This window comes from Herpailurus yagouaroundi, unplaced genomic scaffold, assembly GCF_014898765.1.
Source record: "Herpailurus yagouaroundi ecotype Mexico unplaced genomic scaffold, PumYag 77, whole genome shotgun sequence".
Classification (NCBI taxonomy): domain Eukaryota; kingdom Metazoa; phylum Chordata; class Mammalia; order Carnivora; family Felidae; genus Herpailurus; species Herpailurus yagouaroundi.
The window spans coordinates 98,919,207-98,945,691 of record NW_024412388.1 but is presented as its reverse complement, the minus strand read 5'-3'; the positions used below and the strand labels follow the sequence as shown (position 1 = coordinate 98,945,691).

General features: G+C 36.0%; 1 protein-coding gene across 4 annotated transcripts in view; it reads right to left on the bottom strand.

The window, feature by feature from the left end:
• Nucleotides 1–26,485, bottom strand: part of SYCP1 (synaptonemal complex protein 1) — a 122,273-nt gene that overhangs the window by 77,878 nt on the left and 17,910 nt on the right. For all 4 annotated transcript variants that reach the window (XM_040471396.1, XM_040471397.1, XM_040471398.1 and 1 more), the window contains 7 exons: nt 19,459–19,517; nt 17,946–18,015; nt 16,895–16,968; nt 14,221–14,329; nt 2,821–2,915; nt 2,167–2,351; nt 650–717 (listed from right to left, as the gene is read on the bottom strand). In XM_040471396.1, coding sequence (XP_040327330.1) covers nt 650–717; nt 2,167–2,351; nt 2,821–2,915; nt 14,221–14,329; nt 16,895–16,968; nt 17,946–18,015; nt 19,459–19,517 — 660 coding nt within the window. The remainder of the gene's footprint in view (nt 1–649; nt 718–2,166; nt 2,352–2,820; nt 2,916–14,220; nt 14,330–16,894; nt 16,969–17,945; nt 18,016–19,458; nt 19,518–26,485) is intronic.

The window sequence follows — 26,485 nt, the reverse complement described above, 5'->3', positions numbered from 1 at the left end:
AAACCAAATAATAAAGTTTACAGAATGTTGTGGAGACAGTCTAGAAAACACCTGCAAATTCCTGAGTTAATTTATAAAAATAATTCTTTTCACCAAAATTGGAAAAATGTTTTTATATCTTTATAATTCTCCACATCTGTACATATGAAGATTTGTAAATATGAAATACAGGAGTTAAATTAGGATTAGCTAATTAAAGGGTTATAAATTCACAACTACAGAACTTCTTTCTCTTTTGGCCATGAAATCTATTGAGTATTAACAATACTACGTGACAAAACAGGATAGCATTCTCCTATAGATAGTTCATAATCCAACATGACTAATCAATAAAATGTCAAAATTCAATTAAAATATAACAGACCTTTTCCATTAAGAATTATTAAGGCCTCTAAATCCTAAAATAAGAAAAATAAACTAGAAACATCTCTTAAGCTCCTTCCACTTCTAGACATCTATGAATTGCATAATGGTACAGAATAGTCTTTCTTAAGGTTTAAATTTTCTGTCTTTGAAAATCAAATTAAAAGTTACAAAATAATTATTATTGATAAATGACAAAGGAGAAACTATATCATAATCTGAAATAGCATTTATATCTGTATAATAGACTAATATTATCACATACACGTTATTCTCTAAATCTTACCGAGTTCACTTGATTTCTGCTGAAGCTTCATGGTAAGTATTTTCAATTGATCTTCACTTTTTTCCAATCTTGTAAAATATTAATTTACATGTAAAACATTCTTTTAATCACAATTCACCTAGTAACTAAAACTGGTGCAATTTAACAATATATCTTTCACAGATTCACCCAATTAAACAATTTTTGAGTACCTACAATGCCATATAGTATAACATTTCAAAATAAGGTATCACTGTTATTAATCCATAGTTGTATATTAATTATATCTGCATAAAACCTTAAAGCTTATGGTCACAATTTATCTCTTAGCTATTGATGATAATCAAATTAATGCATCCTAGAACTTTAAAAGAGACTGAATATGTAACTACTGTTACATTGAATTCTGCCTTAGAAACAATATAAATGTGAGAATTGGGCAATCCACTTAACTCTTCTAGCTTTCTGCTTCCTCATCTATAAAACTGAGGTAATTGGGGGCCCCTGGGTGGCTCAGTCAGTTAAGCATCCGACTTCAGCTCAGGTCATATCTTGCTGCTGGTGGGTTTGAGCCCTGCATCGGGTTCTGTGCTGACAGCTTGGAGCCTGGAGCCTGCTTCAGATTCTGTGTCTACCTTTTTCTCTCCCCTCCCCAGTTCTCTCTCTCTTTCCCTCTCTCTCTCTCTCTCTCAAAAATAAATACTTAAAAAAATTTTTTTTAACTGAAAATAATTGGAACAGATGATACTTAAGCTAACTTACAATTTCAAAATTTGAAAATCACCTATAAGATCAACAAAGAATATATAAGATGAGCTGAAGTAGAAAAACTAGCTTTTCTTCCACCACCATACATAAGCAGTACAGAAGAAATACTACTAGGTTCAGGTCATGAATTCACAGAAAAGCGTGTTCCTGTCTTTCATCCTACTAGACTTACTAAACCCTAATGCTAATGGGACAAAAATAATAACTTAGGCCTCATAACACAGCTTTAAAAATACACATATAGTGAAAACAGAGTAAGTTTTTAATTCAAGCTTTAGACAAACTGTTATTTAGATGAAATTCAAATGAATATCTTATATATAATATTCATTAATTCATTAATTTAATAAAAAAATGTTTTGAGTACCTACCCTATACCAGGCTAGTACTAATTTTATACATCAGAGAGGTTACAGACCCAACTAAAACAAACCCACAACCTGGGAAGTTATTTCTATGAAGCTAATAATGATCCACAGTTTAATTAAATATGTCCTATCACTGCATCAGCACTTATGAGCTTGTTTATATAGCTGGACTCTGTGGCCAAGTATGCATGGGAACTATCCTAAAGAATACCTGCTATCTTTTCCCAGGACACGTGCCTACCTAATACAAACTTTTAAAATGTATTCCCATTTTATAAATTAAAAAAGAGACTTACTTGGTTACAGATACTATAGGAATTAGAAGTCACTTGACAATGAATAGAAAATACAGTGAATATTGGAAATAAATTGTTTTTATCAGCTAAATAAAAATAGCTTTACCTTTGCTGTTCTGTTGTCAATAATTCTTTCAAGCTGCCGACAGAAGTTTTAAGTTCAGTAACCACAAATGAATGAGCAGCTTTAGCTTTATTAAATTCTTCCATCTGAGTTTCTTTTTCTCCAGTGAGCTGATATATTTTTTTTGTTGCTACCTGTAAATCTTCCTCTAAAGCCTTCTGAGTAATCTAAATGAAATAAAATACAAAACAAAAGCTATAATCCAAGGGCCTTAAGAAAAAAACTGAACTCATCTGCCTTTGCCGCCTCTCCTCCCTCCTTATTATTCTATCACCCTCCTCCATTACCCCACCCTGGCCAATTTCAATGCCCATTCAGTATTCCTACTTCAATTTACCATTCTCCCAAAGCCAACCTATAGTCCCAACCTCCCAATGGAGTCTTCTTAGCCCACAGTGTTTTTCCATTTTTAGAACTACTGTAACAATTTTAGCCTGAATCACTCTGTTGGTATTTAGCAGAGTCTTCTATCTTATAGTTTTTATGCGTTTTTACCCAATGTTTCTAATTAAACTATAAGCATTTTGTAGACTGGGATGAAGTTCCGGGTCCTTGTACACAGTATTAGCATTTTATAAGTATTTACTGACTCATAGTGTGAGGCTTATCACACACGAATCAGTTTTTAAATCATACCACACTTCTTTGCAAAGACGTTTTAGTATCTTCTAGTTCTGATGTCAAATGATCCTGCTTCTCATTTGATTCTTTTAAGTTTTCATTCTGTAATTCTAAAAAAGAGAGTTGTGGATTGGTAGTACTTAATAAAAAAATACATACCAAGAAAACCAATTATTTGTTCAACTACTTTTCTTTCCTCCATGAGATACTCCAAAATGAAGGAAAATTATGCAAATATAGATGCACTGATATTGGCCATCATCTACTTTTACTGACTTGTCAAGACTATTAACTCCCAAGTACTCACCAGTAAACATGAGGATGTTTGATGCTACATTTTAATAATAGCTAAACAAAGGAAACAATCTAAATATTCAATAGGAGATAAATTAAATTATGATGGTACATACACACAATGGCATACCATGTAACCACTATAAAAGATAATGGACTTCATTTATTCCAAATTGGAATACATATTCACAGAATATGTATTAAATAAAAAGGGCAGAATAAAAAGGGCAAGTTTAAATGGTATTTATAGAAATAATGCATATGAAAGGAAACAATACAAAAATATTGCAAGTTATTTACCTCTTAATGGTGAAATTATTCAATACTTTATTTTTATCATTGCACATCTTGATTTTTAGAGTTTTTTAAAATATTACATTTATATATTGACATATGATAAAAAAGGCTTTTGACTCTATAGCTAATATTTATTAAATACTAAATGTTACGTACTAGTCTATGTGCTTTATATGTGTGCATTCTACTTTTAAACCTCATGGAAAAAATAGGGTGAAAAAAGAAGTTCATGCTCTTCCCTGGATTCAAATTATTCTATGTCCTCTTACTAGCTACCTAAACTTAGGCATGATAATAAAGTAGTCTGTCACTACTTTTCTCAACTGGAGAAAGAGAATAATCATAGTTATTCATATCTTGAAGGATTAAACAAAATAATGCAACTTAAAATGTTTAATCACAGTGTCTAGCATATATAGTCAATTAGTGTTAACGATTAGTATGATAATAATGGTGTAAACTAGAAACTGGGCCTTAAAAATTCATGGTATTTACAATGCAAGCAGACAAATAATCAATGATAACTGCTGATGGGCACTCACTCAGAAATTCTGGAAATATACAGACGGGGAACCTAAGCCAAAAAGGATCAATAAAAGTTAGAGGTAAGGGGAGACAGACATAAAGAGGGAAAGTTCAAGGAAGGCTTCCAGAAAGTGACAGATCAGTTCAAACATTTGAAAGCCAGTAAGAATTAATAAGAGTAGTGGGAGCTAGGAGAGAAAGAAATATCACAGACAGGTCAAAGAGCATGTACAAAGACAAAAATGAAAGAGACAAGATGACACATCTAAATGTCTAAATGAAATGCATTTCAGTAGCATGAAACATAAAGTAAGAGGGAAGAATCATAGCAATTACGGTTAGAAAAATAACAAGGACAAGATAACAGGATTTATATGAGTTGTTCAGAGGTAGTTCAGAAGTCATAAAGACTATGAAAAATGATGAAAGATGCTAGACCACAGAATGTTTCAAGTTCATATTTTTTTAAAGTTCCACTCTGAAAATCTGTGTAGAAATGAAAAGGTTAGTGGTCCACCTCTGAAAACAAAATGGGAAAAATAGATCTGGAGAGAGGAAATGATTACCAAAGACTATGGTGTCTGCTATGGTACTATTTATTATATAGTCTGGTAATAAATGTCTCCTCTGAGAAATCATAATCACAAACTAGTACTTCAGCATGTATGAGAACTGAATGTATGCTGCTTGAATGTCCTAAAAAGCTCCAAGCCGAAACTTAATTTGAAATGTCCTTAAGTTCACCCAGGATTCCAGAACTGCTAATGCAAATTTTCTCTGTAGAAATTTACTTCCAATCCAAGTCTTAAAGAAGTTCCACAGATGAAGTTACATGACCTCAAAATCACAAGAGAAAACAAAGCACCATGAGCAAAGTCAGCATAATAAATGAAAGGCATACTTGGATCTGCAAAAATTTCAGATGTTAGAATTACTGGCTGTGGATTAAAAAAAAAAAGTATTATAACATTCTTTAAAAACTAAAAAAGGAAGATATCTATAAACTAAATAAGACTTCTAGAAAAGACTTTTTTTTTTAATTTTTTTTAACATTTATTTATTTTTGAGACAGAGACAGAGCATGAACGGGGGAGGGTCAGAGAGAGAGAGGGAGACACAGAATCTGAAACAGGCTCCAGGCTCTGAGCTGTCAGCACAGAGCCCGACGTGGGGCTTGAACTCACGAACCGCAAGATCGTGACCTGAGCCAAAATCGGACGCTTAACCGACTGAGCCACCCAGGCGCCCCTAGAAATGACATTTATAAAACTGAAACTGAAAATTCCATTGGGGTAATGAGTAAGGTATGTCATTCAAACATTCCTCTAAAAAGGAATAAAAACCCAGGATCAAATATTAAGAATATTAAAATCATTAAGCTCCTGACAAAATCGTAAGAAATTACCAGGACCAAGTGAAGGAGAAAACAGAAACTTGGAGAAGTAAGATAAGCACAGAAACCCTCTTTTGCCCTGAAAGCATTTGCAGATCCTGGCAAAGTTAGACTTTTGATTTGAAATGAGGTGATGAAAAAATGAGGTCAGGAAAAGAAACATGAAAACCCAAAAAGACTGTATAAGACAAAGAATCCAAGAACTGAGGCACCTGGGTGGCTCAGTCAATTGAGCGTCCCACTTCGGCTCAGGTCATGATCTTGCACTTCATGGGTTCAAGCCCCATGTCAGGCTCTGTGCTGACATCTCAGAGCCTGGAGGCTACTTCAGATTCTGTGTCTCCCTCTCTCTCTCCACCTCTCCCCAGCTTTCCTCGCTCTCCTCTCGCTCTCTCAAATATAAACATTGGGGCGCCTGGGTGGCGCAGTCGGTTAAGCGTCCGACTTCAGCCAGGTCACAATCTCGCGGTCCGTGAGTTCGAGCCCCGCGTCAGGCTCTGGGCTGATGGCTCGGAGCCTGGAGCCTGTTTCCGATTCTGTGTCTCCCTCTCTCTCTGCCCCTCCCCCGTTCATGCTCTGTCTCTCTCTGTCCCAAAAATAAATTAAAAACGTTGAAAAAAAAATTTTTTTTAATAAACAAACATTAAAAAAGGAAAGGAATCCAAGAACTAAACCTCTATACAATAAGCTGAGACACTGTTTATGTAAAGGAAGCCAAAGGAAACCAATCCTCAAGCAGATTTGCAGCCCAGGTTCCCATGACCTGAGTGGTCCAAGGAACCCGAAGCCTTGAAACTGAAGCTCGGAGCCTGGAGCCTGCTTTGGATTCTGTGTCTCGTTCTCTCTCTGCCCCTCTCCCACTTGTGCTCTGTCTCATTCTGTCTCTCAAAAATAAATAATAAATGTAAAAGAAAAAAAAGAAAATTTGAATAGACCCATAACCACTGAAGAAATTAAATCTTACTCAAAAACCTCCCAACAAACAAGACTCCAGGGCCAGACAGCTTTCCAGGGGAATTCTACCAAACATTTAAATAAGAGTTAATACCTATTCTTTTGAAACTGTTCCAAAAAATACAAATGGCAAAAAAGCTTCCAAACTCATTCTATAAGACCAGCCACTATCTGGATTCCAAAACTAGATAAAGACCCCCACTAAAAAGGAGAACCACAGCCCAATTTCCCTGATGAACATGGATGCAAAAATTCCCAACAAGATACCAGCAAACCAAATCCAACATTACATTAAAAGAATTATTCACCACGATCAAGTGGGATTTATTCCTGGGATACAGGACTGGTTCAACATCTACAAATCAACCAACATGATACATCACATTAATAAAAAATAAAAAGAACTACATGATCCTCTAAAGAGAGAAAAACCATTTGACAGTATACAGCATCCTTTCTTGATAAAAACCCTCAAGAAAGCAGGGACAAAAAGGAACATACCTCAACATCACAAATGCCATATAGGGAAGACCCACAGCTAGTATCATCCTCAATGGGGAAAAACTGAGAGCTTTCCCTCTAAGGTCAAGAACATGACAGAGATGTCCATTCTCACCACTGTTGTTCAAGATGGTGTTGGAAGTCCCGGCCTCAACATTCAGACAACAAAAAGAAATAAAAGGCATTCAAATCCACATGGAAGAAGTCAACTTTTCACTATTCACAGATGACATGATACTCGATATGAAAAACCCAGAAGACTCCACCAAAAAACTGCTACAACTGATACATGAAATCAGCAAAGTCATAGGATATTAAATCAACGTACAGAAATCTGTGGAATTTCTATACACCAATAACGAAGCAGCAGCAAGAGTAATCAAGGAATTGATCCCATTTACAACTGCACTGAAAACTATAAAATACCGAGGAATAAACTTAACCAAAGAGATAAAAGATCTATATGCTGAAAACTACAGAAGACACAAGAAATGAAAAAACATTCCATGCTCATGGATTGGAAGAACAAATATTGTTAAAATGTCAATACTACAGAAAGCACTCTATGTAGTCAATGCAATCCCTATCAAAATAACACCAGCATTCTTCACAGAGCCCAGAACAAAGAATTCTAAAATTTGTATGGAACCAGAAAAAACCCTGAATAGCCAAAGTAATGTTAAAAAAGAAAACCAAAGCTGGAGGCATCACAATTCTGGACTTCAAGCTGTATTACAAAGCTGTAATCAAAAAGACAGTATGATATTGGCACAAAAACAGACACACGAATCAATGGAACAGAATAGAGAACCCAGAAATAGACCCACAAATGTATGGTCAACTAATCTTTGACAAAGCAGGAAAGACTATCCAGTAGAAAAAAGGGAGTCCCTTCAGCATATGATGTTGGGAAAACTGGACAGTGACACGCAGAATGAACCCGGACCACTGTCTTACACAAAAATAAACTCAAAATGGATGAAAGACCTAAATGTAAGACAGAAAATCATCAAAATCCTAGAGGAGAAAACAGGCAATCTTTTTGACCACGGCCACAGCAACTTATTCTAGACATGTCTCCGGAGGCAAGGGAAACAAAAGCAAAAATAACTATTATATTTCATCAATACAAAAAGTTTCTGCACAGTGAAGGAAACAATCAACAAAACTAAAAGGCAACCAATGGAATGGAAAAAGATATTTGCAATGACATACTGGATAATTGGTTAGTATCCAAAACCTATAAAGAACTTACCAAACTCAATACCCAAAAAACAAATAACCCAGTGAAGAAATGGGCAGAAGACGTGAACTTTTCCAAAGAGGACATCCAGATGGCTAACAGACACATGAAAAGATGCTCAATATCACTCATCATCAGGGAAATACAAATCAAAACCACAATGAGATACCACCTCACACTGGTCAGAATGGCTAATATTAACAACTCAGGAAACAACAGATGTAGAATTACCCTACAACCCAGCAATTGCACTACTAGGTATTTATCTGAAGGATACAAAAATGCTGATTCAAAGGGGCACATACATCCCAATGTTTATAGTAGCTCTATCAACAATAGCTACATTATGGAAAGATCCCAAATGTCCATTGACTGACGAATGGATAAAGAAGATGTGGTATATATAAACAAAGGAAAATTACTCAGCGATCAAAAAAAATGAAATCTTGCCATTTGCAGCAACATGGATGGAACTAAAGTGTACTATGCTAACTGAAATGAGTCAGTCAGAGAAGGATAAATATCGTGTGATTTCACTCATATGTGCAATTTAAGAAACAAAAGAAATGAACATAGGGAAAGGGAAGGAAAAATAAGATAAAAACAGAGAGAGAGACAAACCATAAGAGACTCTTAAAGTACAGAGAACAAACTGAAGGTTGCTGGAGGGGTATTGGATGGGGTGGGGGGATGGACTAAAGGGGGAATGGGCATTAAGGAGGGTACTTGCTGGGGTGAGCACTGGGTATTACATGCAAGTGATGAATCACTAAATTCTACTTATGAAATCATTATTACACTATATGTTAACTTGGATTTAAATAAAATTTTAAAAATAATTTAAATATTTTAAAAATAAATTAAAAAGAAAAGCAAATTAGACACAGAAGGTGGGATTACGTAACAGGTCAATAGAAGATCTCCCAACTGAAACAAAGAGAAAAAATAAAAGATATACCGCATATGGGACACAATGAAAAGTAACTTAAATGAATACATTTCAGTGCTTATGAGTCTGCAGAATCACAGAGAATTAGTTACTTAGTACCAGGAAATTGTTTCCAGTTTAAATGAGAAGATTAAACATACATTCATTCATCCTAACAACTCTTTAGCTATTATGTACACAGCAACATGCTAGGCATTGAATTACACAGAGACTTAATGAAATACAGCCCTGCCTGCAAGACACCCATAGTCACAGATGAGTAATGGTTAAGCCATTCTTAAGAATAAGGAGTTCATATTTATCATGCTACTGGAAGCCAAAAGAAAGCTGGAGTAGCCATACTTATATCAGACAAACTAGACTTTAAATTAAAGGCTGTAACAAGAGATGAAGAAGGACATTATATAATAGTGACAGGGTCTATCCATCAGGAAGAGCTAACAATTATAAATGTCTATGCGCCGAATACCGGAGCGCCCAAATATATAAAACAATTACTCATAAACACAAGCAACCTTATTGATAAGAATGTGGTAATTGCAGGGGACTTTAACACCCCACTTACAGAAATGGATAGATCATCCAGACACATGGTCAATAAAGAAACAAGGGCCCGGAATGAGACATTGGATCAGATGGACTTGACAGATATATTTAGAACTCTGCATCCCAAAGCAACAGAATATACTTTCTTCTCGAGTGCACATGGAACATTCTCCAAGATAGATCATATACTGGGTCACAAAACAGCCCTTCATAAGTTTACAAGAATTGAAATCATACCATGCATACTTTCAGACCACAATGCTATGAAGCTTGAAATCAACCACAGAAAAAAGTCTGGAAAACCTCCAAAAGCATGGAGGTTAAAGAACACCCTACTAACGAATGAGTGGGTCAACCAGGCAATTAGAGAAGAAATTAAACAATATATGGAAACAAACGAAAATGAAAATACAACAATCCAAACGCTTTGGGACGCAGCGAAGGCAGTCCTGAGAGGAAAATACATTGCAATCCAGGCCTATCTCAAGAAACAAGAAAAATCCCAAATACAAAATCTAACAGCACACCTAAAGGAAATAGAAGCAGAACAGCAAAGGCAGCCTAAACCCAGCAGAAGAAGAGAAATAATAAAGATCAGAGCAGAAATAAACAATATAGAATCTAAAAAAACTGTAGAGCAGATCAACGAAACCAAGAGTTGGTTTTTTGAAAAAATAAACAAAATTGACAAACCTCTAGCCAGGCTTCTCAAAAAGAAACGGGAGATGACCCAAATAGATAAAATCATGAATGAAAATGGAATTATTACAACCAATCCCTCAGAGATACAAACAATTATCAGGGAATACTATGAAAAATTATATGCCAACAAATTGGACAACCTGGAAGAAATGGATAAATTCCTGAACACCCACACTCTTCCAAAACTCAATCAGGAGGAAATAGAAAGCTTGAACAGACCCATAACCAGCGAAGAAATTGAATCGGTTATCAAAAATCTCCCAACAAATAAGAGTCCAGGACCAGATGGCTTCCCAGGAGAGTTCTACCAGACGTTTAAAGCAGAGATAATACCTATCCTTCTCAAGCTATTCCAAGAAATAGAAAGGGAAGGAAAACTTCCAGACTCATTCTATGAAGCCAGTATTACTTTGATTCCAAAACCAGACAGAGACCCAGTAAAAAAAGAGAACTACAGGCCAATATCCCTGATGAATATGGATGCCAAAATTCTCAATAAGATACTAGCAAATCGAATTCAACGGCATATAAAAAGAATTATTCACCATGATCAAGTGGGATTCATTCCTGGGATGCAGGGCTGGTTCAACATTTGCAAATCAATCAACGTGATACATCACATTAACAAAAAAAAAGAGAAAAACCATATGATCCTGTCAATCGATGCAGAAAAGGCCTTTGACAAAATCCAGCACCCTTTCTTAATAAAAACCCTTGAGAAAGTCGGGATAGAAGGAACATACTTAAAGATCATAAAAGCCATTTATGAAAAGCCCACAGCTAACATCATCCTCAACGGGGAAAAACTGAGAGCTTTTTCCCTGAGATCAGGAACACGACAGGGATGCCCACTCTCACCGCTGTTGTTTAACATAGTGCTGGAAGTTCTAGCATCAGCAATCAGACAACAAAAGGAAATCAAAGGCATCCAAATTGGCAAAGATGAAGTCAAGCTTTCGCTTTTTGCAGATGACATGATATTATACATGGAAAATCCGACAGACTCCACCAAAAGTCTGCTAGAACTGATACATGAATTCAGCAAAGTTGCAGGATACAAAATCAATGTACAGAAATCAGTTGCATTCTTATACACTAACAATGAAGCAACAGAAAGACAAATAAGGAAACTGATCCCATTCACAATTGCACCAAGAAGCACAAAATACCTAGGAATAAATCTAACCAAAGATGTAAAGGATCTGTATGCTGAAAACTATATAGAAAGCTTATGAAGGTAATTGAAGAAGATTTAAAGAAATGGAAAGACATTCCCTGCTCATGGATTGGAAGAATAAATATTGTCAAAATGTCAATACTACCCAAAGCTATCTACACATTCAATGCAATCCCAATCAAAATTGCACCAGCATTCTTCTCAAAACTAGAACAAGCAATCCTAAAATTCATATGGAACCACAAAAGGCCCCGAATAGCCAAAGTAATTTTGAAGAAGAAGACCAAAGCAGGAGGCATCACAATCCCAGACTTTAGCCTCTACTACAAAGCTGTCATCATCAAGACAGCATGGTATTGGCACAAAAACAGACACATAGACCAATGGAATAGAATAGAAACCCCAGAACTAGACCCACAAACGTATGGCCAACTCATCTTTGACAAAGCAGGAAAGAACATCCAATGGAAAAAAGACAGTCTCTTTAACAAATGGTGCTGGGAGAACTGGACAGCAACATGCAGAAGGTTGAAACTAGACCACTTTCTCACACCATTCACAAAAATAAACTCAAAATGGATAAAGGACCTGAATGTGAGACAGGAAACCATCAAAACCCTAGAGGAGAAAGCAGGAAAAGACCTCTCTGACCTCAGCCGTAGCAATCTCTTACTCGACACATCCCCAAAGGCAAGGGAATTAAAAGCAAAAGTGAATTACTGGGACCTTATGAAGATAAAAAGCTTCTGCACAGCAAAGGAACAACCAACAAAACTAAAAGGCAACCAACGGAATGGGAAAAGATATTTGCAAATGACATATCAGACAAAGGGCTAGTATCCAAAATCTATAAAGAGCTCACCAAACTCCACACCCGAAAAGCAAATAACCCAGTGAAGAAATGGGCAGAAAACATGAAGAGACACTTCTCTAAAGAAGACATCCGGATGGCCAACAGGCACATGAAAAGATGTTCAGCGTCACTCCTCATCAGGGAAATACAAATCAAAACCACACTCAGATATCACCTCACGCCAGTCAGAGTGGCCAAAATGAACAAATCAGGAGACTATAGATGCTGGAGAGGATGTGGAGAAACGGGAACCCTCTTGCACTGTTGGTGGGAATGCAAATTGGTGCAGCCGCTCTGGAAAGTAGTGTGGAGGTTCCTCAGAAAATTAAAAATAGACCTACCCTATGACCCAGCAATAGCACTGCTAGGAATTTATCCAAGGGACACAGGAGTACTGATGCAGAGGGGCACTTGTACCCCAATGTTCATAGCAGCACTCTCAACAATAGCCAAATTATGGAAAGAGCCTAAATGTCCATCAACTGATGAATGGATAAAGAAATTGTGGTTTATATACACTATGGAATACTACGTGGCAATGAGAAAAAATGAAATATGGCCTTTTGTAGCAACATGGATGGAACTGGAAAGTGTGATGCTAAGTGAAATAAGCCATACAGAGAAAGACAGATACCATATGGTTTCACTCTTATGTGGATCCTGAGAAACTTAACAGGAACCCATGGGGGAGGGGAAGGAAAAAAAAAAAAAAAAAGAGGTTAGAGTGGGAGAGAGCCAAAGCATAAGAGACTGTTGAGAACTGAGAGCAAACTGAGGGTTGATGGGGGGTGGGAGGGAGGAGAGGGTGGGTGATGGGTATTGAGGAGGGCACCTTTTGGGATGAGCACTGGGTGTTGTACGGAAACCAATTTGACAATAAATTTCATATATTAAAAAAAAAAGAATACATATGAATCAATAAGAAAAAACAATTTAACTTAATGTATAGAACTAAGAATTGGAAAATTACTTCAACAGGTGTTAAAAAAAAAAAAAGAATAAGGAGTTCACTGGAATTTAGGCAAAATATTTGGAGTGGAGGTAAGAGGCTCATTTGTGGTAGAGGAAGTAGCCAAAATCATGATGGAGAGGTAAGAAGAACAAAAAACGTATGGGAAGTTAAACTATTTCATACCTGGAGTATACCGACTTAGTAATGACAGTAATGTAAAATGAGTGGGCATCGTTTCACCCAAACTATGTAATCATTTGCCATGTGAAAAAAAGAATTTTTTTTTAAGAGAGAAGTGACAAATATCACAAGATCTATATGATGCTCTGGAAGGTATACAGTATTTCACAAAGTGTATTATGCCTTCCAAGTGCCCTGCTACCTAAACAAGTTTGAAAAATATTCAATAAGGTGGTCTAAACATAACATGACATTCAAGAACCTTCACAATCTGATCCAAACATTCTTTTCCAGTCATGTACCTGAGTTCTCTAAGATATAAACACACAAATCAGTGTTTCAAATATACCCTAACTCTGACACTTCTATGACTTGCACAAGGCATTTCTTCTGCCTACATTCTCCCCTCCAATTCAGTAGAGAAACTTTAATCATCAAAGGTATATTTAGTTTAACAAGCAATTTTCCCTAATACCTTTCCCAATACCTCTAGAGTGTTCCCAGGGTATTCATTCGTTCATGAAATATTTATTGAGTATGCTGTGTGCCAAACACTGTTCTAGGCACTTGGAATGCATCAGTAAACAAAAGAAAGAAAATCCTTGTTTTCTTGAAGCATTCTGTTGAAATTCTGAAGAAAGGGACAGTATGGAAAAGTGAAAAGAGCATAGGTACACTGAAAAATCTCCCTAAGTGACTCTATTACACCCTCCTCCAAAGATCCAATCCAGGTTGAGAATTACAGCACTAGAAAGCATTACGACAAAACTGTAATGAAAGCCAAAATTTTAAATATAACAAGAGTAATACACAAGACACACTGTTATATTTTCTTATGTAAATTCTTACTTGTCTTTTCCTCTAATCGATTAACTTTATCTCTGGATTCCTCCAGCAGAAATACCAAATTTTTCATTTCATTTTCTTTCTCAGTATTTTGGAGCAATAGTAGTGATACCTAAAATGAAATATTTAAATAATACAATATAAATATGAAGAATTAAATATAATACCTTAGCATTTACCATCACCTACGATTATTTATGTACTTGTTTATATGCTTTTCAACTGGTTGTGCCTGGCATTTAGTACATATTTGCATAACAAACATTTACTAAGTGAATGAACAAACTAATATGATCTACCCAATGATCTACCCGATATTATAATATGCATTTCAAGTTAGTACTTAGAATACACAGATAATGAAATAGATATATAATGAAATCTATCGGCTCATTTATTCCATAAATATTATGGAGCACCTACTTCATTCCACAAACCATAATAAGCATTGAGTATACAGAGATAAGGAAACTTACCTTAAAGAAACTCAGAGCCTACACCAGGAGACAACTATACTTGAATATTATTAGTAACAGGACAAAATGTTATATGAATCAGCACACACACACACACACACACACACCTAAATCAGTCTTAGAGGATGTAAACAAAAATTAATCCTTCTCAGAGTACTGAATTGAGTCTTGATAGACAAATAGAAATTAATCAAACAGAAATTAACATTCTAACTCATACAAGAACACAAAGGATCAAGAGATCATGTTTTATTTAAAGAGCTGAAAATATTCAGATGGCTAGAGTATAGAGTCCATGTGAAGAAAAAGGTAAAAGATAAACTTATAAAGACAAGGGGAAGACTCGCAGATTCAAGATGGCAGAAAGACCTCTCTGCCCTGTATTCAATTCCAAATCACGCAAGAAATAACCAGGAGAACAAAGACAGATTCCATTTCCCAGGAAACTATGAGACTTCTATGACCCAAACCACGATATGTAACGAAGGAAAGCAGTTAAAAGGAATGGAAAATGATGTAGTATAGAAAAGCAAGGTCAAACCTAAGAGCCTACACAGGGAAGATACTATTGAGAAGCAAAACAATTCAATCCCAAAGGACTCCAGAATGTTTCAAGAATTAGAGGCAACAGACACTGTGGAAGGTAGGTATAAAAAAGACTAAGTAGGGGCGCCTGGGTGGCGCAGTCGGTTGAGCGTCCGACTTCAGCCAGGTCACGATCTCGTGGTCCGTGAGTTTGAGCCCCGCGTCAGGCTCTGGGCTGATGGCTCAGAGCCTGGAGCCTGTTTCCGATTCTGTGTCTCCCTCTCTCTCTGCCCCTCCCCCGTTCATGCTCTGTCTCTCTCTGTCCCAAAAATAAATAAACGTTGAAAAAAAATTTTTTTTAAAAAGACTAAGTATAAGGAGGCTATTTGGAAGTCTGTATAAAGAGTATGAAAACCTCTCCAGGTCCACTTAATCCTCCTATTTCGGACTCTCCTCCTTGATAGCCAATGTAGTCAGAGAACTAACCTGACTAAAGATGCAGACGTAGTCATATTGAAAAGAGAATCTCTAAACCTAGGTTTTCTAATCACAGGGAGGGTTGTAATGAAAGGTCAGCCTGTGGAATAGTAAAACTCATCCTGTCCTTCCTACTCTGCCAGCCTCAATCCAAAATGCCATCAGTCAAGTCTGTATCACCAAGCAGGAATTTGGAGAATTAAAAAAAAAAAAAAAGTATTATAAATAATGACATTTAGGAGTCCATAGCAAAACACTAGTTGCCCACGCCACCATTTCACAGGGAACCCCACCAATCTATAAGCCCTGCCCATGCACCCAGAACTCCAACAAGCTTTTTTAGCACTTCCTTCTTTTTTTGTGTTCTTTATAATACTCACAATTTTAACTTTTAAAAAGGCCTTCTCTCAGAAATCTGGTTTAAAAGTTCAGTTACAATATGGAAAATTATTAAGTCTTTCAAAAGATCTAAGCCTTAACACATAAATTTAACCAGAATTTAAAAATACAAGTATCTTCTCTGTACTTTCAATTGACTTTTGTTACTATTGTTTAAGTAGATATCCTTGTTATCTATCATTACAAGATATCTTATAAAAAATTTTAAAAAACTCTGAAAAAATAGGGGGAGACAGAAAGAAGGGGATTCCTTTCTATAAAACATTTTCCATTGGTAAGCATGACTTGAAACTGATTAAGTTGGCATAATAATTGACATTCTTGTGAATGTCAAAGAACACAGACATTATTTTCACATTTTCCACTATGTGACATTAATAGAAAGAAGCAAAAGAGTATTTTAGTTCCCCCTCCTTGGTGTCATTAATAACAAATACATTTCAAAATAAATTGCAAAATAGGAGTTGAGTGGTCAACGATCATCATCTTTACATTTGATAAAATTTTTATCTAAACAAAAGTTCTCATAAAATATTTTTGCAGCAATGTTACCCACTAATATAAATATTGTAGAAAATTCACTGAGTTTTTAAAAAAGGGTTGCCATTCAGGGCATGCATGTTTGAATCAATGGAAATTAATTCTGCTAGGTAAATGGCTAAGTATTTGGAAATGTATATTTAAAATCTCTCACAGAAATTTATCATGCAGTCTGCAATACAGAGTTCTTTTGAAATTTTAAGTATTTTATGAATTATCAAATACAAAGAATACAAAGAGTTGAGTTTTTTAAAAAATACCTGCTTTTCCTTGTCATGTACTTCCTTCTTATATTCCTCTTCAAGGTGTTGGAATTTTTCATGATCTTCCTTTACTTTAAAAATAAAGCCGATATACTTTAATATCTTAACACAATTACACAATAAAATTTAAAGTTTATGAGACTTTATTTCACCTCCTTATTTATCTAGATATTAAACCTCAAAGTTCTATCAAGTTACAACTGCTATTTTCTTGCTGTTTAATAAAATATTGAATTTAAATAATATCAAAATATAACAAGAAAATTCTATAATTTTGTAACAGCAAATATGTAAAAGCTTATACTTTATGACACTTTTTAAATAACCTCTAAATTTTAAATATATACAGATTTTAAATAACAGATTTTAAATATATACAGAGTTGACCCTTGAACAACAAACATTAGGGACACTGACCCCTACACAGTTGAAAATCCACGTATACTTTTGACTCCCCAAAAACTGAACTACTAATAGCCTACTGGTGACCAGAAGCCTTACCCATAACATGTTTTGTATGTCATATGTATTATATAGACTGTATTCTTACACCTAAGTAAGCTAGAGAAAATGTTAAAAAATTCATAAGAGAAAGTACATTTATAGTACTATGCTGTATTTACTGAAAAAAGTCCACAGAAGTGGACCTGCACAGTTCAAACTTGTGTTGTTCAAGGGTCACCTTGTTATTTTACCATGAAACTTTACCAAGAAATGTAAAAATAAGACCAAATCACCCTTCTAAAAAATTAGTACAAACCATAGTAAGTTTGATTTCAGGGAAAATGTAGCTTTGGAGCCAAAAGACTATTTTTAACATATATCAATTCCCTGCCACATTCCACAAGATTTTGAGGGGTTTACAAAACCCTGAGTATGAAATTTAAAAGACCTGAGGAATCAAGCTGAAGCTAGGAAAACATTAAAGGAATCTAATTTTTTATTAGATTTATATATTTTTATTTATTTTTATTTTATTTATTTATTTATTTATTTATATTTTTTATAAACATCAGTAGAGTAATATAAAATTAAATAGGATCCATACATTTAAAATGCATTTCCAATCTGGAATTCTCAGCTTGCCCACGAAGTTCCTCAAAAGCTATTATCATTTTCTGAAATATAAAATTTAACTTTTAAGAATCATACTTACATTTTTTAAATAGGTTCTTCAAACTATGAAAATATTAATAAATTTGTCTCATGATCACTAGATATAAAACCACTCAACTTTGAATAATGAAATTCCCATAACTTGTAATAATTAAATAACTTACTAAAAATGTATTAGAGTGCCTACTAAATTAGCTTCCCAGATGCTTAAATGCACTGGAGACATGTTACATACTACCAAACAGCAGCAAGATGATTTTTGGTACTCTAGTCATTTACTTAATAGCCCATATCAAAGTCTATAATTTTACATATTTTTTTGCTTACTTAATTTCTGTCTTCCCCCCACTAAAGTGTAACCTCTGTGAGGTCTCCCTCCTATTAGAGTCCAAATTAACACTTACGTCATCTAGCAGTGTTAAGTTCATTCAGGATTCAACAAATCCTGATTTGCAGATTTGTACGAATTCATTTATTTGTTCAATAAATAGTTACTGAGTGTCTACCATGTGCCAGCCACTGTTTTAGGCACTTAGGATATAGGACAAGGTTCTGATAGGGAACTAATTTATATTCCAGGGTAATGGAAAATACTTACATATACATCTATATCAAATAAATGTCATGTGGCTTTCAGCAAAGTTAAACAAGGTGAGGAGATAGAGAAAAACTGAAAGGAAAGGTATTTTAGATAAAGTAGTAAGGGGGATAATTAAAAAGGAGAATGAAGCTTAAGAGTTCTCATAAAATCTTGGACACAAAAGTTCTAGACAAAGTCAAAGAACCAAGATCATAAAGAGGTTACAAGTTTGAGAAACGTAAGAAAGAATGACTATACCTGAAAAAGCAAAGTAGAAAACAAGAGGGATAAGAAAGGTAAGCAAGAACCAGACACATTAGTAATACTTTGTATTTTTTTTCAAATTAATGGTTATGTAACATAATGTGATCGTCTCTGACACAGAGTTATTACATATTTGATAAATTAAGTTAAATGGTGTCACTAACAGGTAAATTCAAAAGCCACTGAATAACAAAACATTAACACACCTAGTACAGAATCTTAATCTTATTGGATATAATCCTATGTCAACAAATAATAATCCTTTTATCAAGAAGAGTTACATATATCTTTGTAGCTATCACTCAATTTTGCTTAGAAATGTCTCTATTTAGCAGTGTCTATGTGGCTCAGTCAGTTAAGCGTCCGACTTCAGCTCAGGTCATGATCTCATGGTTCACAGGTTTGAGTCCTACACATCAGGCTCTGCACTAAAGGCTCGGAGCCTGGAGTCTGGTTCAGATTTTGTGTCTCCCTCTCTCTCTCTCTCTCTCTGCCCCTTCCCTGCTTGTGTATGCTCGCTCTCTGCCTCTCTCTCTCTCAAAAATAAACGCTTTTTTTAAATGCCTCTGTTTAGAACATTTAACTTTTCACTACGACTTACCTCAATGTTATTATTTAGATCCACATATACTTGCCTAGTTTCTTCCCGTTCATATTCATCTATTAATATAAAATAATTCAGAATTAAATTTTAAAATGATTATAATGCCAATAATACTCAAAATGCCTCAAGAAAACATTAAAATATTTAAAATTCTGTTAGTGAAATGTATTAGTATATCCTGAGTCTCTGAAAATAGTATCAAATGTACAGAATTGTTGATTGCTATGTTGTACATCTGAAACTAACATAACGTTGTATGTCAACTATACTTCAGTAACAAGTTTTTTTAAATAAGCTACTTCATAGTAGTCTCACAGCAAGGCACAGCAAGGCATAGTAACACATGATTTTATTTCAACCTCAAAAGTTCTAATTTTCTTTTACCGAATTACTACCCATGGATTTATTCAAACTTTGTAAAATATATTTACAGTTTTAGCCTTTAAAATGAGTAGGGATTTAACAATTATTCTATTAAGTACTTTCTCCTGTGTATATTTATGATTCATAGAGTCCACATGAAAACCAAAGCCTACAATCTCTTGCTCTACTTCTGAGGAGGCAGAAAGGAAGATAAACTTGCTCTTCATGTCTTGAGGTTTAAGAATAGGTGTGGCTCCAGAGAGAAATCCCCTATAAATCCTCTACAACCTTTTTATTTTTCTGGGTGTTTTTTTTTTTTTTTTTTTTACCTGAGCAATGATTCCCTCTAGCTATACTGAGGGGAATGAAGGTAGAAGGCAGTACCTTAATTACAAAGCAGTAACAGACAACGTGGTTGTTCCTTTATCATCCCCCCAAATGAGACCAGCATTACATTAAAGCATGTTAAATTTAAAGATGGTAGGGGCGCCTGGGTGGCTCAGTTGGTTAAGCGTCCAACTTCAGCTCAAGTCATGATCTCACAGTCTGTGAGTTTGAGCCCCACATCAGGCTCTGTGCTGACAGCTCAGAGCCTGGAGCCTGTTTCAGATTCTGTGTCTCCCTCTCTCTCTGACCCTCCCCCATTCATACTCTGTCTCTCTCTGTCTCAAAAATAAATAAACGTTAAAAAAAAAAATGTAAAGAGGGTATTAGTCCCAGATTCTCAGTAACCAGCTGCAAACAAGAGAATAGCAGCTGTCAATGGGAACCCAAATAACCAAAAAGAGGGTACATGAACTATCTTTAGAAGAATGCAGGTGTCCTAAACCCCTAAAAAATAATGGAGAAAGCTCTGGACTTACAGCATATGAAACAGGAACTGAACCAATTTTATCTGAATATTAAAGGGCTGGAAATAAAGGGCTGGAAATTTTAAGGAAATAGAGGCAGAATATATCAGCATTTGAACAGAAAGATAGTTCATACTTCTCACTCCATCTATTCTGTTTTATATTCACTACTTACACACTTAGTAACACATCTTCTCTATTCCTCAGAAATGATTTGTGCCAAAGAACTGCATTCTACTGCCAACACCTCCAATTTTCCCATTGCCAATACCATTAGTACTTCCAAGATACCATCCAGCCATTCTTCCAATAGAAAAGTACTGGAAATTAAATAAAACTACAGAAAAGAACATAAACGGGTATAGATATACTTTACAGTTGTCAGAAGCAAGACCCTATAGGTAGTACAAAGTAGGGACTCTGGTAGCTGTTGAGTGTTCCAATGTGGTAATGTAGTATTGTAAAAATATAACCCTACATTTTCTGTTTTTCTTCTTGATATTTATCTATCCATTGATCTATCTCCCCACCCCCCATTTCACTCCCTTCTCTTTACTACCCTCCTTCCCTCTCCCTTCACACTCTACCCGTCCTCCCCCCCCCCCCCCCCCCACACACACATGCTTTGCCCCAGTTTGGGCAACTAGATCTTTCAGTATTTACTGCCTTAAAGAAGAAATGATTCAGGGGTGTCTGGGTGGCTCAGTCGGTTAAGCATCCGACTTTGGCTCAGGTCATGATCTCATAGCTCATGAGTTCGCGCCCCACGTCACGCTCTGTGCTGACAGCTCAGAGCCTGGAAGCTGCTCCAGATTCTATGTCTCCCTCTCTCTCTGCCCCTCTCCCACTCACACTCTCTCTATCAAAAATAAACATTTAAAAAATAATTTAGAAAAGAAGAGATGATTCAAACAAAAGCAAAGAAAAACTCTTTGGGTTTCAAAACACCAGATTGGGGATTAAGGGAAGGATTCAGGACATAAACACTAGGTTTTTTAAATATATGAGTCAGAACAAAGATTCTCATCCTCTACGTCAAAGAAATATTTACTAATTTGTGGGAAAAAGCCTTTAGAAGGGGAAGCTAAGAGAGCTTGGTAGGTTCTGGCAGACACTTAAGAACAGGTTCTGGAGCCCTCTACACTCACCAGACTAAGCCTCAGGGTTGAGGACCACAAAACCCCCAGCGAGTGTGGGCCAACCAAGAGCAGAGTGAGACTATACTTTTTTCTTCAGTAGGGCTCTAGAAAGATGACAAAACCTAAGAAGAAATGCCTGTGAAGTATATCTAGGCAGATAGGGCTTTAGACAGCTTCCATTACCCTTGTTGCAACACCCGATGCAGCTGAGCATGGTGGGACAAAACACAGAGAACCAGCAGATATGAATGGACCCTGAGGACAGAAATGAGGGAGGACTCAGCAGCAACCTATGTGGACCAGTTACCGAATACCAGTCAAAACGAGAAAAGTCTCCATGGATAACAAATGTCCTTCTCTACCACATAGTACAATATGGGAACTTCCAAATTTAGATTCAACCCCAGGGGAAGGGGGAAAGTTCCAAAATTTACTAAGATTATGTTTCTTCTATGTTAGCAGCATCAAGGCTTTAAGATATTAAAAATTAAGATTTTTTTATATTTTAAGATATCCAAGTATTATGCATGTTTCAGTTTATTGATTACAATTATGCAGAATCATAGTTTCTCCATTTATCAGAGCATCAGAAAACCAGCCAGAAGGGGCAGAGTTACACAAGGTGAAAACTTTACAAACTGCTCAAGGATCTGCCATACAACTGTAAATATAAAAAGAGGATTCAGCCACTAAACCAGAGGAGGTAAATCCAGACTAAAGTCAATTTATCACCTAGTTTATTTAGTCTGGATAGTTCTTGCTTTTTTCAATGGCATATATGGTGAGAAAACCCACATGAGGCCTACAAAAAAATACTGTCAAACAAAGGAAAGGTAACAACATGAGAGATGTTAAAAGGAATAACCTATCTCTGAAAACAAAGTCTATCTAGAGAACCCAGATGAAGATTTCAGAAAACTATCCAGTATCCTCAACAGAACCAAGAAAATATGGTCAATGAAAGAGGAAGATACAGTGATAAAAGACAGAACAGGCCACAACAGAAATGCAAGAAATGGGATAAATCAAATAGAAAAATAAATGAGGAGGAAAGGGGCAATGAATTGGATGACACTACAAGAGAATTACAGGTTAGAGGCAGAACAGTACAGAATTGATATTTCAAAAGTCAAACTGGAAATATAAGAAACAAACAGGATGAGGGGGAAAATATTAAAACAATTAGAGAAAAGAAGAACTGAAGGCCAACAAACAAGTATTGCCCAAACAAAAATCAGACAGTGCCCATAGATATCATAAAGCTTTCATGAGCTAAAAAAAAAGACCGGTACAGATTGAAATGGTTGTACTGACAAAACTGTGAATTATAATGATCAAACACACACACACACACACACAATATCTAGGTATAGATCTAGGGAACTGTGATTACCCCCATTTCACAGATGAGGAAATTGTGAGACAGAAAATTATGTTATTTTCCAGGATCCCAAAGCTAGTGAGTAGTGGGACATGATTAAAACACAGGTGTGCCTGGGAGCACCTGGGTGGCTCCGGTTGAGCGTCTGACTTCAGCTTAGGCCATGATCTCATGGTTTGTGGGTTTGAGTCCAGCATCAGGCTCTGTGCTGACAGCCTGGAGCCTGCTTCAGATTCTGTGTCTCCTTCTCTCTCTGCCCCTCCCCCACTTGTGCTTTGTCTCTGTCTCTCAAAAATAAATAAATGTAAAAAAAAAAATTTTTTTTTAAACATAGGTGTGCCTGATTAAATCTAGTTTGGATAAATGCAAAGAATGCTATCTGGATCCAAAAATGTAAATGTACATGCAAAGAATAAAGCAAAAAAGAAAATGTAAAGGTTTTAATTAATAGTGAACTCACTAAGACTATAATGCATTCTGACTATCAAATAAACTGACCTTAGAGTTCATTAAAGACACCTACAATTAGACAATGAATAGTCCCTTACACAGGTTAAGTTACAAAACTAGATTACCTCAGACAGATCTGGACTCTGTAACAAAGATGTTCAACAGATCAACCAAAATGCCAAAAGCACTTAAGAATCTTCAAATGTCTAGGCTAACGACAAGATTCAAAAAGGACAAGAAGCCAGCTTTAAAGATCTAAAGAGATAGCACATAAAAAATGACTTAGACTTTTTCCATATGCCCTAAGGAGAGCTACAATAAGAAGACAGAAACTACGTCAAGATTTCAGCTCAACATAAAAATAAAGAGCTGTCCTTAAATGCCAATCTTGGGGTTAGTGAGTTTCCATCACTGAATATATTCAAACATAAAAAAGACTACCACTTGTTTAGACATGCTATAAAGGAAAGTAGATCAATGGAAATCTAAGTAGACTACAAAAGCTTTAAAGTCTTTCCCAACACTAAAACACTAACTACTTTAGGTTAGGACTTAAGGTTACAAAAAAAAAAAAAAGCCAACGCAATATTTTGAATGGCAGGCTAAATAATTCAATATCATTCAGTGTGCAACAGCCATTTAAAGGGTTTTTTTTTTTTTAAGGTGCATCTAAGAACAGATTTGTTCTTTTTTTATTAATCTATCGCCTACTATCTTGAAAGACATTGTCTAAAGAACGGACTATACTGAATTAAGATATGATCCCTTGCCCTTAAGCTTGCAGTGAGATGTCTAGCATATAGTAGTAGACACTCAAATATTTGTTGAGGGAATTCATAAATACAGTACATGGTAAAGGTATACAAAGAAGAGGAGCATCTAAATCAGACTACAAAATTGGGGAATATTTCCCAAGAGTAGTAACATTTATTCTGAGTTTTGAAGAACAAATACGAGCTAAGGAGATGAAGGAAAGAGGATCAGTCAATAAAAAAAATACATTCAAAAGCTCAGAAGCATAATCTGTTTAGGGAGTAACAAGTAGTTCTCCATGAGCCTGTATATATGGGAAAGTGGCAAACACCATGCTATCCACCAAAAAAACATATGGAAAGCCATTTAATGAATTAGACAGTAACATGATTTGGTCTATATTTTAGGAAAGCATCAAGGACTCTGTTTTCTGGTAATAGCTAAGTAATTCAGACCAACCCTCCTACTGCAGACAGTTAAAAATCTGGAGGATCTTTTAATTCTTAAAGGAATCAAAGATCTAAAAACATAATGATGAGGGGCGCCTGGGTGGCGCAGTCGGTTAAGCGTCCGACTTCAGCCAGGTCACGATCTTGCGGTCCGTGAGTTCGAGCCCCGCGTCGGGCTCTGGGCTGATGGCTCAGAGCCTGGAGCCTGTTTCCGATTCTGTGTCTCCCTGTCTCTCTGCCCCTCCCCCGTTCATGCTCTGTCTCTCTCTGTCCCAAAAATAAATAAACGTTGAAAAAAAAAAATTTAAAAACATAATGATGAAAACATAATCAGGCCAAGAATAGATTGAGGGTTATAATTCAAAAACACCAAACCAACTTCCAGTGCCAGTCAAGATGAAGTAATTCCACTATAGCTTTTCTCTCCCATTGCTTACAGCTAAGATCCCTGAATGAAATACATAAAGCAACTACTTTAGGACTCTGAAAAGTAAGCAAAGGCAGATATATTGGAGACAAAAAGTAAAATCTTAAAGAAATGACTCATGTGAAGGTGAGTTTCCTGTTTAGGTTTTTTCCTATCTTCCCTCCTAACAGTAGCCAAAGTGTAAGGCCCCAGCAGAACTGTAACAGAAAACATGAGCAGCAAAAGGAAATCCTGATTTTTTTCTTTTTTTTCCCCCCTCACAGCCCTGTCCCCAAAATGGCCCTAGTAGTGGAATAGTAGCAGCCATGGCAGCAAGGACATACAAAACCCCAAAAGAAATTCCACATTTACAGCCAACGGGCAGGGAAAATGGGCCCAAGGATGAGCACGGGGGAGAAATCTTAAAGACAGCTCCAAAAGAGGATTACCTAAATTATTATATGAGTCCCATGGGAAAATTGAGAGAATATACATGTACAAGACAGACCCAAAACAAATACAGCAAGGACTTTGAAAACTAAACTCCAATATAAACCACTACCCACATCCCAGACCTAATCTTGAGTGGAGCATACAAGAAACAGAGCCAGAGCAGTATACCAAAGGCTTTGAAAACTGAACTGATACCGGAACCCAGCACACAAAAGGCAAGACAGAACTTGTGATCTGATCTGGAGTTGACAAACTGCTAAAAAATAAACAAACATACATTGTCCTGGGGATTTTAAAAGGACCCAGATTCTCACAACATATAATTTCAAAATGTCCAGGATATAATCAAAACTTTTCAACATTCAAAGAACCAGGAAAATGTGACACCATTCTAGGTCTCAAGCAAATAATCATGGATAATGAAGTACACAATGAGATAAACAAGAAGTAGAATGTAGAGGACGACACACCAGAATAGACCCCTTTAATAAACTTTATTAAAACCTTAATAAAATAGGGGCGCCTGGGTGGCGCAGTCGGTTAAGCGTCCGACTTCAGCCAGGTCACGATCTCGCGGTCCGTGAGTTCGAGCCCCGCGTCGGGCTCTGGGCTGATGGCTCAGAGCCTGGAGCCTGTTTCCGATTCTGTGTCTCCCTGTCTCTCTGCCCCTCCCCCGTTCATGCTCTGTCTCTCTCTGTCCCAAAAATAAATAAACGTTGAAAAAAAAAATTAAAAAAAAAAAACAAAAAAAACCTTAATAAAATAATGTTTAATTTATT